This window comes from Watersipora subatra, chromosome 8 (genome assembly GCF_963576615.1).
Source record: "Watersipora subatra chromosome 8, tzWatSuba1.1, whole genome shotgun sequence".
NCBI classification, from domain to species: Eukaryota; Metazoa; Bryozoa; class Gymnolaemata; order Cheilostomatida; family Watersiporidae; genus Watersipora; species Watersipora subatra.
In genome coordinates this window covers 24,331,543-24,350,597 of record NC_088715.1, presented here as the reverse complement: position 1 = coordinate 24,350,597, position 19,055 = coordinate 24,331,543, and the positions used below count along the sequence as shown (strand labels likewise).

The 19,055-nt window shown below is 34.5% G+C and overlaps 1 protein-coding gene across 1 annotated transcript in view; it reads right to left on the bottom strand.

The window, feature by feature from the left end:
• The window catches only part of LOC137401571 (protein starmaker-like), a 38,587-nt gene that overhangs the window by 3,645 nt on the left and 15,887 nt on the right, over positions 1 to 19,055 (bottom strand). The window contains exons 2-4 of the mRNA XM_068088000.1: positions 18,711 to 18,959; positions 12,060 to 12,196; positions 1,604 to 1,812 (exon numbers count right to left, since the gene is read on the bottom strand). Coding sequence (XP_067944101.1) covers positions 1,604 to 1,812; positions 12,060 to 12,196; positions 18,711 to 18,959 — 595 coding nt within the window. The remainder of the gene's footprint in view (positions 1 to 1,603; positions 1,813 to 12,059; positions 12,197 to 18,710; positions 18,960 to 19,055) is intronic.

Sequence of the window (19,055 nt, the reverse complement as noted above, 5' to 3'; positions counted from 1 at the left end):
TTTGGCATCTGCCAGTTTTAATGAGATGCTATCAAAATGGTGAAAGAGGAAATATCAGCTAAACTATGAAATATTAATGTAAAATATTTCATTTACCATGAAACGTCAGCATGTTAAAATAGCCTGCCATTAATACTCAAAGTACAGACTTCTGAGTTGAGAGAAGATACAAATTAATCTACCTTCATGTACATTTATTAAAACTTGTCTCTCTTGCCATAACTTAACAACTTTGATGGGCCCACAATTTCTTTTTCTTACACATTTGGTTTCATATTCCCTCAATAGTTTTCATTATACTGAGAATGATTATTAGTACTATTTTAATATATAAATATAAATATATAAATATACTCATGCTACAGACAGTACTGTTTTGGCTATTGAAGCCTCAATGCAGCTCAAAGCAGGCAAGGGAGACAAATCCCACTGCCAATGAGAGTTAACTTCCTGCCATGAAACAACTATATTGCCTCACAGACGTTAAGAAAGTCAATGCGCTGACACTAGAATATAATATATATAAATATATATAAATATGCATAGATATATAAATATACATATATAAATATGCATATATAAATATACATATAAATATACATATATATACATATATAGGCCTACATATATATATTTATATATATATACATAGATATATAAATATACATATATAAATATACATATATAAATATACATACAAATATACATATATATATATACATATACATATAAAGGCCTACATATATACATATATATATATATATTTATATGTATAAATATACATAGATGTATAAATATACATATATAAATATACATATATATATAAATATACATATAAATATACATATATATAAATATACATATATATATAAAAATATACATATAAATATACATATCTATATATATACACATATACATATATATATATTTATATATATATATTTATTTATATATAAATATATATAAATAACAAAAAATATATGTATATATAGCCTATGTCTGTATATACGTGTATGCATATAAATATATATTCTATATATAAATAGATATATATATATATAGATAGAAATATCTTTCTAAAACTATCACCGGGTGAGAGTAGACCTACTGTATGTCTGCTTGAAACAGATTCGTGGTGATTACCAAACAATTAAGCACTCTCCATATTATACATTATACTATTATTCACTCTGCACATAGTGTATTGAGTGCTTTTTCTTTATTATTCTTTACGAAACTAGCGTTTCTAGCAACAATAAATATATATATATATCTATATTTCATTTATGTTTAAATTTGTTTTTAAATAATTATAATAATTATTTAAAAATAAACAATCACAAGGTTTAAATAATTATAATAATTATTTAAAAATAAACAATTGCAAGGTTTAAATAATTATAATAATTAATTAAACCTTCATTTTTAGTGGACCAATCTTTGTCTCTACTCCTTTACTCTTTTTATAAATGTTGCTATCTTAACTAAATAACACAAATATGTATTTTTTAAAGCTGTTATAGTATACGCCTTGATTAAAGGCAGTATGACAAGTTTCAAATAGTAAATATAATGAGAATTACTTGAAAATTCTCCTAATTACCAGAGAGGCTCTGTGAGCCGGCACCACTGTCCTCATCATCTTCGTCAGCGTCACTTTCAGGGTATGAATCACCGGGGCTGTCACTGAGTCTGTCATCAATGGCCGACTCATTTGACTGAATGACTAGAGACTCAAGACGATCAACTAAAAGTCTTTTTTGGAGTCGTCTGTTCGAGTTGGTACGACTCTTTCTTGGCAGAGTAGCAAACCTGAAAAAATGATTTATCATGAATAATAATGAAAACGGCTTGCGGAAATAGGTAATTGTCTCACTAGCGGGTGACCTTTGGTGACCTTTAAAGATGAACCTACACACAATTTTAGTAGATTTTATCAAAAAAGAGGTATTTTTTTATCATTTGCCACTGTTTTTAAAGTTTTTTTTGAGTTTGTTCCAAGATTAAAACCAACAGAACCTGATCGCGATTAAAATGTTCAGATCAAGCAAAAGTGTGATTAGTTGCAAATGTGCTGACAGCATAGAGATGTGTAACGTAACGCTGCAACCTATTTCTATAACGAGAAAAACAGGCAGCAGAGCAACTAGTGACGCGATTTTAGTGCATATTTCTTCTTTTGATCAGCTTTTTTGCTTTTAATCTTCAAACGTCCTGACAGTCAAATCATTCAAACATAACAAACTATTGCAAATGATAACAATTCCGATACTTTTTGATAAAATCTACTAAAATTTTCACAAAGCCATTTTTAGTGAAGTTATAATTGTACACACGATAAATAGGCAGGCAAGCAAAGCCATTTTGTTAGGCTCCTGTTATTCTGTTAGCAATAAACTAAAGGTCATTCAGTAAGCAAGTATTGGCTATAATATACATCAAAGCATTAAACTCTGTTCTACCAAATTACTACTCTGCCAGCAAATCAGCAATCAATATGAGAAATCCCTCGAATATCGAGTACGATGTCTACTTAGCTTACTGCAAGCAGAGGCTGTGCATGCTTTAAGAGTATTGTTACACAAACAATGGCTCCGTGACTTTGGTTAGACATGTCTGAGTCTAGTAGCTAGGGAACCTGAACAACTGGAGACATGCCCAGTCGCAGAGAACAATTTGAGGTTGGATGTCGTCCCCGTCACAACCAGTAGCCTTTTTTGGGAATTGAACCCTTACCCTGTTGTTGGAGGGTTAGGCATCCAAGACCACTAGGATATGGTCCTAGGCTACTACTACTGCATATACTACCAAACTATCGTTATTATCACGATAGCAATGCCACCATTTATCAACATTTTTGTGATGAAAATGGACAGAAAGATTCGCTATCTTCCCAAAATATCGATTCTCTAATAATGGTTTATTCCGAATTCTTACACATGAAGGTCACGCATGCATTGATAGATTGTAAATCGATGACTTCCGAAAGTAGCTAATTTTTAGGAACAATTTCTAGTAGTACTGCTATTACGTCGATTACCAGCATTATTCCTACAACAGATATAACAACGGACTGGAGTGTGCGAAATGAACTACTTTGTTGCAAACTAAAGCTCTCAGTTACAACATTGTTACTCAATGTGAATTTAATCAATAGCTATATATTATATATTAAAATAATCATCATTTTGTCCTGCTTTAAATTATGTAAACCAAACAATTGCAAAACTAAATTTTTTAATGATTTTGTAGGTTACATATGGAACATTTCAATTTTGATATAATATTCTGATACAAATATGATCACTTCTCATCCATTTTTATTTGCTCATTTGATGACATTTTTCAACCTTTTGCGTTGGACATTTGAAATCAGGACAAAAAGAGGATTAATTTAATATATAATTTATTTCTATTGACTAAATTCACAATGAGTAACAATTTTGTTATTGAGAATTTTAGTTTTCCAACAAAAGTTTTCAGTTTGTTCCGCACACCGCCCTACTACAAATATTACTGCTGTAACTATTACTACTACTGAAACTATTACTACTACTGTAACTATTACTGCTACTGTAAGTATTACTACTACTGTAATTATTAGCACTACTGTAACTATTACTGCTACTGTAAGTATTACTACTACTGAAACTATTACTACTACTGTAACTATTACTGCTGCTGTAAGTACTACTACTACTGTATCTATTAATACTACTGTAACTGTTACTACTACTGTAACTATTACTACTACTGTAACTATTACTGCTACTGTAACTATTACTACTACTGTAACTATTACTACTACTGTAACTTTTACTACTTCTGTAACTATTACTACTACTGTAACTATTACCACCACTGTAACTATTACCATTACTGTAACTATTAGTACTACCGTAACTATTAGTACTACCGTAACTATTACTACTACTGAAATTATTACTACTACTTGTACATGTGTTACTACTGCTCATGCTACTAGCTCTAGTACTAACACTTCTACTAAAATGATTATGCAAGAGGTATAAAAAAATTTCTGAATAAGAATATTTCAAATTAGAAATTTGTTTACAATTGCATTAGTTTGCCTGTCATGTTACCTTCCACTGGGGCGGCGCTGCATATAAGGTTTCAATAATGATTCATGCCTGTTTCCTGTTTTGCCTAGCACCGAGAGATATTAAACTAAGAATTCAAATGAATCAGGTGCGATGTTACAACTTGCTTTGCAATCCTAAACCATTTTGTTTATCCGAAATAGTAATATTAAGAAATCAATTCCTTTTTCCTCCTTGGCTCACTCAGCGAGGCCTAGTATGAGGAACTGAACGAGCCACTGAATCTTCAACACATCCAGGTGTGCTGAGATCAACACAGTCAAGTCTGGTTATATATATCGGCTGCGAGACCCTGGCGAAAATCACGCGCAGCAAAACGCTTGCGGTACTAGGCTCGATGGCTTATTTTCACATAAAACTGTGGCACTTATTATCGCATAAAAATGGCTGCTCACCATTCCGTTTCGAAAGTGAAAGTGCTGACCTTACCCTGTACAGCGCATTTTGAAAATGTTCCTGACGAAAGTTGAACACTGCTGAACTCTTGTGATGACTGCCAGCGACTACCGGTGGTACTCGGGGTGTAGGCTTCCATTTCACCGCTGATAGCCCTGCGATCCTGCCAACGAACATATATTGTGCGGCACTTATGGGAACCGGGCTTTAGACAGATGATTTGAGATGCGCCACAAAAAAGTCTTTATTACAACCTTTTCAGCGATGGACCAACCTTGAAACTCAATGACTGAATGGATCATAAAAACAGTTACAACATGTTAGATTTTTCTCCCCTGACTAAACCTTTTTAAAACTCCGATTTGTCTATACGTTGTTGCTAGGCTGGGGTTGTCCATGGCAACTGAACGAAATTTTTATAAGCTATTAACGTAATTTAATCGCTAGCTCTACTTCTTGAGCTCCTTGTATTAAGTTAAGCAGCAAATAAACTAGTTGTGATAGGATGGTATGAAATGAAAGTGGTAAAATGGCTAAACATGAACAGCGGTGTGCGAAATAAACTGGAACCCTTTTTTGGAAAACTAAAATTTTCATTCTCAACATTGTTACTTATTGGGAGTTTAGTAAACAGCCACAAATTATACATTATATTAATCCTCATTATGTTCTGATCTAAAATATTTAAACCAAAAAGCTATAAAATTATGCTTTCGGTTGATTATTTAGGCTAAATTCTGAACATATTTCATTTTTAATGGTTGAAAATGACCACCTGTACAGATAATTGTACAGATATGATCTCACACCACATACAGTTTTATTTGCTTATTTCAAGTCATATACATGTAGTAAGGTTTGGTGAGAAATACCAGTTACCGCTCTGAACTTGTTTATACACGCGCCCTGTCTCAGTTTGTCTCAGTTTCAGAAAAGACAGCATTTTTCCTAAAACTAGCAAGCTTTAAATAAAAACTGTGTGAGTTTTGTTTAGGCAGATTTTCTCCAGCTCGGAAAGGTGAAGTAAATGCACTATTTCTGAACAAATGGTATTCTCATACAGGCAAAATGCTAAGGAACAAAAGAGAAACCATGTGTATGTAATAGCTACCTTCGTTTGTAATTTTATTTACACTAGTACGCTAAAGTGCCACAAGAGATCGTCATATGGAATAACTATATGCACAATTATTCTTAGATGTGGATAGGTGCCTAAGAAGTGAAGTGGTAGTGTGCTTGGTTTTGAAACTAAATGTCCAGGTTCAATTCCTCAGTAGTGCAGTATTTTTTCTTAACGCTCTTAGTTTGGCTCAGACGAACACGGCTCTTATTATAGTAAAGATTTTGAAAAGTTTGTAACACGAATGCATGATACATTGTGGTGTAGACAACTCCATTTTTCAAAAAGCTCGGATAGTGAAAGCCATGAAAGCCCATTTTATAAAACATTATTACCATAATTAAAAAATCATCATTGCATAGAATATTAGAAAGGGCATCAGCCATTGCCCTGCCAAGCTAGTTCACTTATAATATTTAAAACAATAGAGAGAATATTGACATGACAATGTTACACAATCAGTTATGACACTGATTGCAGAGTGCTTGTACTAGTTCCCTCAAATAGAGAAGTTGACCTGTAATGATCTTATTGACTGTTACGCGGCTATCATGACAAGTGGTGGCAGGAGGTAATAATTGTTGTTTACAAGCCGTTGACCATTCTCGTAGCGTTAATTGGTTTTAGCTTGATTATAGTCCAAATCACAACCATTGTGGTTCCATGGTTCAGGGAAATATTTCTTATAAGCTGTATGCTTCTTATTTAAGAATGTGCAATAGGCAAAGCTTTTAGGTCAACGGAAACTTTTTTATTATAGAGAGAACTGCCTTGGCATAAAAACATTTAGTTCCTTAACTAAAGGCTGGTTCACACTATAACGCCGTATCTCGGCATTGTTTCCACAATACTTGGATGATCATCGATGATTGCGAAGTACTACTGTAACTATTACTACTACTGTAACTATTACTACTACTGTAACTATTAGTACTACTGTAACTATTAGTACTACCGTAACTATTAGTACTCCTGTAACTACTACTACTACTGAAATTATTACTACTACTGTAACTATTAGTACTACCGTAACTACTAGTACTCCTGTAACTACTACTACTACTGAAATTATTACTACTTGTACATGTGTTACTACTGCTCATCGATGATCATCGATGATAACAATGTTCACACTATCACAATACACTTCCTATTCATATACATATTCACACTATAGTGTTCTCATTTCTCTTTTTAAATTTTTGCGAATAAACCTCTTTGTTTTCACGCGCTGGAATCAATTACTAGCCCCGCAGCGACTATCATAAACGGATATGAATAAATCACGCTCTCTTTGACCCTGAATAACCATTGTCAAAATGATCACATTTAAAAGGGGGTCGTCGATGCTTGGCGAAGTATCGAGAAAATTTGACAGCTGCAAACTTTCCCGATGTGTCCGTATTGCTTCATCGATGCCATCGGTATACGGTTCACATAATGGACGATGAATGTCGAAAGGAAAGCGCTGACTAACGACGATATAGTGTGAACCAACCTTAATTAAGTAATTGTCCAGCCTCATACTCATAGCTTTTCAATGCTGTCATTATAGAGTTACAATGACAATCATATGTTTTTGAAGTTTTGTTTTTGACCTATTATTCGTGTTTAAATCCATGCATAATTAAATTTGTTTAACATTTTGATACAACTTGCCATATTTCCGAATACGGTGAAAATTGTTAAATGAAAATGATTGTTGCTTAGACATTTTGCCATCTTTAAGAATTACTGATTTGGCAGTTTAAATATAATATGTTAGACAAAAACTTATTATTGCTTGGACCACCTACAGTCTTTAAACATTCTTGATTTTATGTGTTAGATTATAAAAACCAATGCTATAGCTTCCTCTATAATAGTTAAATTCTATATAGTTGTTATTTTTTCAGCTATGGAAAGATGAAATGAAGTGCCAATCTTGGAACAAAAAAGAAATTTGAGAATATTAATGAAATTAGGCTATTCACATATGGTTCAAAGCTACTTTACCAAAAAACCACAACAATACTCCTTGTTTTATATTGCAGGCCGAGGTGAGGATGTTATTCAAATTGGCAAGTGCTAGCAGGTGCCTAGTAAAGTGGAATATATGCTAGATGCCTGTGCCGCATGCCTCTTCTGATGTTCAGCTGCTTAAGAGTTTTGTATACCAGGATGAGGCATGTCAAAAGTGACATGTGTTGCAGGGTGGCTGAGAGCAAGTTACAATACTGACATCTGAGTAAGATATATAACAGGTGTGGCAGAAACTATAATTAATAAGTGAGTAGAAAAAAAGTGCTGAATTTTGCATCAGCATTAAAAAAATTCTCCATGCAAAAATAATTTCACAAAGTTTAAGCGCCACATAATCATGCAACTGACTGAAAAAACACTTTGAATTAATGAAGTGTAAGATATACACATATATATAATAGATATAATATATAATATATATATAATATATATATTATATATATTATATATACAATATATATAATATATATAATATATTAGGTATATTATATATTATATATACAATATATATTATATATATATAATATATATATAATATATATATATATATATGCCTACTATTATATATTACTTTATCGCCGATAATTTTATTTCTAACAGAAAGTTTTTTCGAATAATGCCGCACAAACATTTTAAAATAAAACGAAAAAGAAAAACAGTTAGATACGCAAGAAAACCACCAAAGCAATTCAAAATAGTAAATATGATGCAACTGATTAGAATGTGCTCAAAATTGTGCCTTTTCCTAATCAGTAGCATCGTATTTAGATGTGGAATGGTGTTAGTATATTCCTCGCCTGTCGTTATATGTGTCTCGGACTATACTGACCGTGAAAACTGCTTAAATCCTGCTCGCTATTAATTTGTTCAGCCAACTGAAAGTGTTTCGTCGACGATTTTGGTGTGCATACACAGCTTTGACACTTCTGTAAGTTTTGGCCAAATATTTTTGTATTCCTAAAGTTTTTTTATATCTAATGAGTTTGGCCGAAACGTTCGGCCCGCATGGGCATACCTTTACGAACCTCAGTGATTTTTGTTGCTAACTTCTGATTGTTTTGTAAGTTGTCTATAACCGAACTTCAAGCACTGCTCTGCTTAAGATGTATTGACAATTCTCATACTTAGCTACTGATGCAATCTACAATAAATGTCATATTAGTACTTGAAATAAAATAAATCGCTCGTAAATCAGGGGTGAGATCAATGCTACGAGTTGCCAATAGTTTTGTTGACGTGTTATCGCGTTATTGTCATTGGAATGTTACCGGAAAGTGCCCTAACCATCACTGAAGACCATCCTGACTATTTTGGCAATACACATCATATTACAAATTTAGAAGGGAAATCGTTGAAACTAGCAGTTGGCTACCACAAACATAGTTTGAGTTGTGACGTGTGTAGGCCTTTACATGTTTATGTGGTATCTCTGCTCTGCTTCCTTCTTATCTTCATGGAATGTGACAAGTTGGGCATTAGAACCAAAAAACTTTTTGACAGGTTTTGAGTAGGTTTCACTTTGTTTCAAAGCCAAATGAAACAAAAAAAACTTATAATGTAAGCAAACACAAAAAGGTTTAAAACGTGAGAAAATTCAATTCAGGAGTTGTCTCCCATGCAACAAATGCATAACTCGATGTCTTTTTGAACCAACGCCAAAGTTTTTGAAACCTCAAAAATACCAAATTTTAGTGGTATAAATTTTTAAGACTTTTTATCTCGCTCATCCATGAGATATCAAAAACTTGTTTCTAAAGCACTTTTCATTCACATTTCTCTGAAAAACTTTTATATCCTAAAAAGACAACATGTCATTAAAATTATCTTTTTCAGACTGAACTGTTTCATTAATTTCAACCCAACCTTCCCCACTTTGAACCTTAGGCATTGAGCCAGAGTGCTATCAAAGCAACTGCTGGGGCGTGGTAACCAGAAGCTGTTCGCAGTTGAACTAAAAAGAGATGAGCTACTTCCACTCTACCAATGGAGTTTAATTAAACTTGTCAGTTATAATGATGAACACCCATTCTCGTACCACTGATTACGTGGTGCAGGTAGTTGATAGGATTTATTCAAAAGATTCTGATGAAAAGGGATAACTTGTGGTTTTCAGTTTTACAAAAATAGTTGACCATCGTTACAGGGCACGCTCTGTGAGTACCAACTATCAGATCTTTGGAAAACCTTACAAGACTCAAGCCATCAACCCATTTTAATTGTTTGAGATGGAAAGGCTCTGTCTGTCTTTCTGTCTGTCAGTTTGTCTCTACCTTTCCTCCTCTCTCCCTGTTTCCCTGTCTTCTTGCTACCTCTGTCTCCCTACCTCTCTCTCTCTCCATCTCTACCTCTTTCTTCTTTTTCCCTCTTGATGTCTCCCTGCTTCTCCCTCCTTCTCTTTCTTTTTTTCCTTCTCTCTCTTTTCCTTCCATTCCCTTCCTTTCTCTCTTCTCTCTCCTCTATCTACCTTCTCTTCCTCTATCTTTTCTTTACCCTCGAGTGCTAGCTAGTGAATGCTAGTCGACGCGACTAAGACTGTCCATAATTGTGATTGTCTGTGGATATGATAGAAGATTTCCACTCACGCTGTCTACTTCACGTTTGTATTGACCTTTCTCTTTTTCAAATTTCTCTAAGCTGTATTTTTGAAGCAGAGTCTAGACCTTCCTTAATTTCATTTACCATCACATAGTTGCAAGTATAACAGTAGCTGTGGGAACCGGTCTTGTTACACAGAAAGGCAAATGGCAGAGCGATGTATCCTATTAACATGGCGTCACTCCCTGTAGTACTTTTGTTTACTACAAGCTTTGACTGCGTATAAAAATTAAAAAATTTACACCAGCCACAGACCAAACTGCATTACAAACTAGCATGAAGTAATGTGCACTAATTTTATTTCACATAAGCCTACATGTATATCATTTTCTTAGCAGGACACCTATCTGGACAACAGCTAATTGATCAGCAAGCGCCCAAGATATTTGCAGAAAACCAATTGGCATGGCAAGCTCAGAGGCATTTGCCACTCTGGCTCATCATAGAGCTAGCTGTGTAACAAAGGTAGTTGGTGCAGAAAAGTCAACTTGCCATAACCTATAAAACCTACATTTGGTATAAAATAGGATGCATGGCTTTTTGTGAACTTTGTTATAGCTACCGAGCTTTTTCGTTTTGCAGTTGTAGCCAAAAATTATTGAGAAAAACAAGTAACCTTTTAATTACGTTCTGGTGAGCTACTTGCATTCTCTAAAGTTAATTGGTTTAATTACAGACTTCAGGTATAGAAAATGCTACTGTATAATTTATAAGGCTTTGTCACAAGTAGTCTATAAGTCGTTCCAATGCTTTGTTAAGGTCAGGCATGGTGTATAAAGACAAAGACATAAAACTGAAAACTTACTATTTTAACGCAAAAAAGTTAAATAAACAGCTGCAGGCATTGATGGTTTTATCTCTATGTATATTAATAAATTTTAGTTTGCTTTTTGGGTGTGTGTATGTATGCATGTGTGCACGTGTGCATGCAGGTATGCGTGTGTGTGCCTGTGCGGGTGTTTGCATGCAGGTGTGTGCGTACGTGTATGCGTGTGTGCATGAGAGAGTGTGTACGCGTGTGAATGGGTGTGTGCGTGCGTTTTGAGGGTGTGTACGTGTCTGTTAATCTAGGTAAACCCTGTGTGTTTCTACATTTTTTGGCTGATTCTATCCAAACTTCACACGCGTATGCTTTGCGTGTTCCATCAGGTTGTTAAAGTATTTGATTTGAAAACTCCTTATGGTTCCTGAGAAACCATCTATATTAAACACCTACTTGCTGGCTATCTGATTAAAAATAAAAGGACTCTAATGCTTTGCCAGGCTGAATGCTAGTTGGTATACATTTTAATTAAAGAATGAACTTTAAAAATGAACTCACAAAACATTTTGTAGATTTTATCAAAAAATTTCAATATTTTTCTATCATTTGCGATTGCTTTTATGTTTGAGGTGATCTGATTGCCAAGATGTTTGAAGGTTAAAACTAAAAAAACTTGATATTATGAATAAAACTCTCAGATCCAGTAAAAAATTAGTTATGACTTTTATAGTTGCAAAGAGACCGACGGAATGAGACGCGTAACGCTTCAACTTGAACGCAATAGCTGATATCAACTATTGCAACAGTAATAACTAGTGATGTCATTTTGCACATTTTTTCCTTTTAAGTGTTTTAATTGCAATCAAGCTTTATCAATTTTAATCTAGAAATCTCCTGGCAATCAAATCCTCCCAAACATCATAAGTAATCGCAAATGATAGAAAAATATCGATACTTTTTGATAAAATCTACAAGAAATTTTGTGTAATTTTATCTGTAAGTTTTGACTTCTAACAGATTAATGTGGTGAAAGTGTTCTTACCCATTAGCAGTGTCAGCATACTCAGCGAGGTCATCATCAGGAAGTTGGTTCATATTTACGTCTGGAGTGAGCTGCTCGCTGTTGGATCTCCGAAACTTATTTTTAAATGTCCATCTACCAAGAGTGCTGTACGGACTCTAAAAAAGGTATTCTTGTGTGACAATAAGAGATGAAAATGTGTTGCATTTGTTGAAAATCTGTGAGATTTCGTAAAATTGGCAAATATGGTGAAAAGTTGAAACAGGATCAAACATTGAATTGAACAAAAACTCTCCAAGGTTATCCTTGGAGGATTGACCGTCGGTGACTAAATCAACTCCCTAATCCGCATTCCAGTGTGGGTGAGAAGGGTGGCTAGCAAACCTGCAGGGCTAAACACAAAGCCTGAAAAAGAGCCGATGAGCTCTTCTGTGAGCCAACAGCCTGCTAGTGAGAGATGGTGTCTCAATGCAAACACCCAAAAAAGGCGATGGCAAAAGCATCATTAAAACCTGTCAATTAAAGTCATGGTTAAAGGAAGTAGGGAGAACCATGATCGTCTAGGTCTTCACAGGACAAGGTACTCAGAAAAAGGTTATCATAGGCAAACAGTGAGGTTAAACTGCCTTTCCGGTAAACTTACATTAAGTTTTAGTGAACTTAATCAGAAAGTAACAGTACTTTTCTATTATTCGTGATGTCTTCTCATGGTTGAGGAGATCTAACTGCTAGGATGTTCAAAATTAAAATATTAGCATGCCAAAATCTTTGCCTGAATGATTATTTTCACACAAAGATAGGACAGGAAATCCACTGTATAGCGCTTAAGCGCGGCTAGCATTGTTAGCATGGAGATATATTCTATTGTACACTGACTCATCTCATGAATGCTTAGCTACTGTAACTTATGTGCGTGAGAATCTCTCTTTGATATTCAACTCCGTGAGGGCAACACTCGCTCACTCATGATCATACACTGTTTGACCTACTAGTTTTTGTTGCCACAGTATTAGCTAACACAGAAGTTCTTATCCTTGTTGGATGTACTAAACCTACCAGTTTCAAACGCACTTTCACCAAACTAATCTTTAGTGAAAAATAAAATATAATTCTTTTGTATTCAAGACAGGTATATGTTTTAATGGTGCGCAAAATGAACTGCTTATTAACATCACTGTGTTCATAGAACAAAACCAGTACAATACATGATCTGAAAGCAAATTACATTTATTTTCGTAAAGACGTGACCTTGCAAATCAGTGTGACCTTTGCTGCGGCCTTTGAGAGATCACTAATGTGTCCTGACTTCCGCTGAACACCTGGGACTGACTCGTCAGACCCTAAAGGTTTGATCAAGCCTTTGAGGTTCGAAGCTAGGAATCGAACCCTAGGGTTCAATTCTAGAGTCAAACCCTTATAGTAGTTCGATCAAAGCAAAATTAAGAATCAAACATAAATAAGGTCTAATACTTTAAGGCTGGTTCACACTAAATCGCCGAATCTCGGTGTTGATGCCACAATACTTCGGTGATCGTCTGTGATAACAATATTCACACAATGACAAACTCATCCATGCTTGCACCAGCAAATACTCCATGACGCAGTGTTCTCATTTTTATTTTTAAACTTTCGCGAAGAAGTCTCTTTGGTTTTGCGTGCTAGAATCAAATACTAGTCTCGCAGCAACTATCATAAATGGAAATAAATCACGCTATCCGCGACTGTGAATTACTAATGCCAAAATGGTTCACACTGTACAGGCGGTCGTCGATGCTCGGCGAAATATCGAGAAAGTTGGACAGCTGCAAACTTTTCCGGCATGTCCACACTGCTTCGTCGATGCCATTGACTTTCGATTCACATAATCAACGATGAACTTCGAAAGGAAAATGCTGGCATATGGCGGCATAGTGCGAACCAGCCTTTAGCAGCACAACTTCTGACTTCACTCATTCTCATAGTGTAAAGGAATTTGCCGGCCTTTACTTGGCACGATCTAGACTATTTCATAAAGAAATAAAATGTGTGTGATTGCGTTCCAGTTTTTATTATGGAAGGAAGTCCCACTAGCCGAGAAGCGTACGGCTATCTGCTCTGCCCAACTGAGTGAGCATGCTCCTTTGTATACAATAAACTCGCCCGTTCCGGCTAACGGAACCGAGCAAACGGAACCGAGCAAAAACTGTATAAAGTTAGTAATAAACAGAACCGCTAATCCATTGGCATGATTATAATACAGCGATAAACGAAGACAAAATGGCAATATAATAGGTACATGGACAAATTAATAACGATATAATAAAAAGAACAACACAGCATGCAAGATATAACATATAAAAATGTCTTCACGAGTTACAATGTCATGGCCCGACGTCCACCACAATAGTAACAACAGTGCTTTATTTGTAAGGTCTGGTTACTCGCACTGATGAAATACATAGCTGGTTACACACTCTGACACAGGGCACTTCACTAAATGATAGGTCACGTTGATGAACATATTGACCAATGACAATTGGGCTCAGTTGTGTGAAGGAGGTGACATCTTTACTGTATTTTCCATTATTGAAATTGTCAGAACTATTGTTATCTAATATGGATTATCAGCAATAAACCTTGTGCAGCTTTTAGCATTGGAAAGATGCCACTAAAGGATAGATGTTACACATTATTGTTAAAAAAAAGTAACCCATAAAGATACTTATGTTCAAAACACCATCAAACCACAACGTTATTCATCGAAATAATAAAAAAGTTAGGTGAAATGTTTCATAAGCAGTTCCAGCATACACTAGTAGCAGTTTTCTATAAATGTTACAAGTGAGAATATTTTTGTTTATATATAAATAGTTGTTAATCTGAAACTCGTTTCATCTTCATTCCTAAGCAAATTCTAAATGAGACTTAACTTGTAAAGAACAAAATCAAATCGACAATGGTATAATCAACTATTTGAGCCAATCACAGGTATGTAATTTTTATTTCTACTGCATAGATCACTATGCTTGATTCAAACTGACGGATGAGAACATGCTGTTGTCAATGTTGGTGGCTGGCAATAGATGTAATTACTATTGAGTCCAGTCAGGTCATACTCTATCAAAACAATGACCGTGTGATATATTGAAAAAACTATCTGGTCTGCTTAGGGTATGAAATAATTGAGCATGAATATAACTAAAAACAGAATGTACCTATTTTGTAATTTGTGTTTAATGAAGCTTGCATCATAAGCCATACTAGTTATCTATGCCTAGCAGAAAGTACTTTAACTTTGGTAGAACTATTGAACTATTGAACTATTGAACTATTGCTCGCTAACAATGAATTTATAACAGATTTTAAAAGATTTTATCAAAAAGTATTGTTATTTTCCTAACATTTGCAGTTTTTTTGGTGTTTGAGGTGATGTGACTGCCAATGTGTTTCAATATCAAAATCGACAAAACTTGATTGCATTTAAAACCCTCGAAAGAAAAATATATTCGGAAATGAGGTCTGATGAAAGGCTGAAATCAGTGCTATAGTTGATGTCAGCTCTTGCGTTCAAGTTGTAGAGTTACACATCTTTATTTTGTCAGGCTGTTTGCATCTGCAGATGTTGTAATCACACTTTTACTTGATCTGAATGCTTTAAGCGTGATCAAGTTTTGTCGAGTTCAATGTTGAAATACTCTGGCGGTCAGACTAACTCAAACATCAAAAACAAAAGCAAATGATAGCAAAATAATGATGCTTTCTAATAAAACAAACTCAAATTTTAGGTAAACAAATTTTAAAATTGGTCCTATCAACACTTTTAAGCCTGAGCCCGAAATAATTTGGGGTTTGGCTTTCTTATCAGATCCTTATCTATTTTATTCCCGAGAAAACTTGAGATAAGTAGTTTCTCTTTGTTTTCTCCTACTTTCAGTTTAGCTGAAGTTATGAAAATTTGGCCACTTTGTGTGTGATACGTCTTCAGTAGAATTTTGAAGTTTCAAGCAAATAGAACTACTAATCATTGATATATTGCTAAAATACTGAGTACATTTCAAACTGGCCGAGAAATGAAAAATGGCTGCTGATAAGCTTTCAGTTTGTTATGATGCACTGATTGAAGTTTTAGGTAATGGAGGGTCAAAAATAGACAAAGTTAGAAAACTTCTTTTCATTAACAACACGAGCTTGCCACTAAATCTTCACAGAGACACTTTTGAGGTAGTCGACAAGACTAGACACCATAATATGAAAATAGAGAGACATCTGCAGCAAACCATCTATAGACTTTCAACTCGGAGTATGTAAATGTGCATTCTTTTATTATTGGCACACAGGGAGATCTCAAAGTTCAATTAACCATAAAATGCACCAGACTCATCTCGCTGATCAGATCTGACAGCAAGCATTTGACGTAGGAAAACTAGCGCACTAAACTAGGCATGCAGGCTGGTGCATACTTCATCAAATGCTAATAGAGTTGATTGTGCATAAATTATTAGCTCGAGTCACCTGTGTATTGTAGTCTTTGTACACTACTACTGTTCCCAGTCGACCAGACTACATCTTGTTAGCACTCTGAATTCTAATCCTGTATACACAAACAGGACCTCTGATCCTAGACTATATTAACAACTTTACATCGGCTGGGAAAGTACTTGGAATAGCACAGCACTTAGAATAGCACAACTCCTTTTTAACTGAACGTCATATTGAAGCTCTAAATTTTTAAAACTAATTGAAAAAACCGATATTTAAAATAGTAAATTTTTTGTTCACACTCTTTCAAAGAAGCGATGTTGTAGAGGTAACTGAAGAAACATAATGGTTGGTGTACAATGAGTCTGATAGAGCGTGTATTTCTTTTATGAATAGAAAAACAAATCATTTTTGTGTAAGGCTCTTATTGCTGAGGAGAAGCTTTTTAGCTTTGTCTGATGTCGATCCTTCAGTACAAAGAATTTCAATCAGTATGTTATTAGAAAGTTATGTTCTGCCAGCAGCCATTTTTTGTTCTCGGTCAATTGAAAGAGCTCTTGCTCTTTTAGCGATAGATCAAAAAAAAATTTAAACCAACGTGAAACTATGGAATTTCACTAAAAACCTATTACGCACACAGTGACAAAAACTTCGTAAAACTAGGTCAACCAGAAGTATAGGAAAACAAAACAAAACGAAACTATGTAACCAAGTTTACTTAGACACAGGACCAGGCAGAAAAACAATCCTTTGAATTATCTCAAGCATAGGTTTTAGTGTATTGAACTTAACTTCGTTAAAGAGAGAAAAAAATCCAAAAAAAATTAATTAGGCTATATTAAATTAAAAATATAAGCTATTGAAAGCTGGTGTGGCTAAGTAAACAGAAAAAAATAGTAAGCAGACCTGTTTTAGGTTAATATTCATGTCAACTGTCTTAAAGTTGAATGAAAAATGTTGCTTATGCTTTTACACTTGTTTACACCTATTTGCAAATCAGATCAGTTTCAAAAGTTTTTAAAAATACCTAAAGCCATGAATTAGATGCAACTTTTAGTAAGAAGAGAATTATTGCCCTGTGGACGAGCGGCTCCTTTGCTGTTTTCTCAGCATTGTTCTATGAAAAGCTTCATTAAGCCATTACGTTAATAATTAAAAATATCAATAATATTCATTATATACAGTAAATTGCTTTTATAATCATTCCATTAAATATTTAAATTTTAATAAGTTTAGCCGATGCAATAAAGAAATTAAACTAAATTAAAAGCCTTTGATATGTTCCGGCTTTTGTTTTAAATGTTATAGTGTGAGAGATAGTCTAACGCTCAGTCAAAGTCTTGTTTCAAACAGTGAGAGGTGAGAAAAAGAAAACATTTAAAAAGGCAGCACCTTCAGTATCATAAGTAATGCAACTTTCAGCCAATCATTGGACACAAAAACTAGCCACGGTCTAATCATAACAATTCTGTGTTATCTGTAATCTGATTGCGGATTTTGTTAGTAATTGTTATTAGCTTAGTAAATCATTTGTATGATTAAATATTAGCAAATAATTATTTGCTTAAAATGTATAAAAAATTATAAAATATTTCTGTTCTTATGGCTGATGAGCTTTACCATCGAAAGATTAAAGAGGAACTTGAACAAAAATTTTCGTAGATTTGATCAGAAAGTATCAATATTTTTCATCATTTGCAGTTGTTGTTTATGTTCGAGGTAGTCTGACTGCTAGGATGTTTTAAGATTAAAACCGAAAAAAATTGATCGCGGTTAAAATGCTCAAAATAAAAATGCATGCCAAAATGACATCACTAGTTGTTATAGTTGCTATTGGCTATTATATTGAAGTTGCAGCATTACACGTCTCTATTTTGTCAATCTCTTCACAACTATAGACATCGTAATCACACATTCGCTTGAATCTGAGTGTTTTAACCGGAATAAAATATTGCCCAATTTAGTCTTTTAACATCCTGGTAGACAAATCACTTAAGCCTCAAAAACAATCAGGAATGATAGAAAAATACCGATACTTTCTGATAAAATCTACTAGTGTGTGTGATTTAGTTTTTTAGTGAGTCAAGCCGTTCTACAGTGACGAACCAGTAACAATGATGTTTTACTAGTCATAACTCTTTATCCTGGGGCTTAGCTTTTCACTGCTGCGCAGCTAGGACTAAACAAGCAGCAACACAAGACACTCATGCTTACCCCGTTGTTGTAATCCGAATCCTCGCTACTGCTACAATCCACCTCTTCAGAAATGGCTGTGAGTGTAGGCGAGCTGAGGCTGTATTCAGAAGGTGGCTTGTAGTTTTTGCTTGTAGCTAGTAGCTTTGTCCTAGCTTGCACCGGACTCTCTCCATGCTGGGAGAGATGAGCTGCTGCTTTTTCGTGCAGCAGCCTCCGCCGATGCTTCAGCATCTTCTCGCGTCTGTATTCCTGCAGTGATGCTGCCACCTAAAACAACACCATTATGTATCGATATTATTGATATTATTACTGATATTATGTTTTTGATTTTAAAGATAGACTTGCAGACATATTTAGTATATT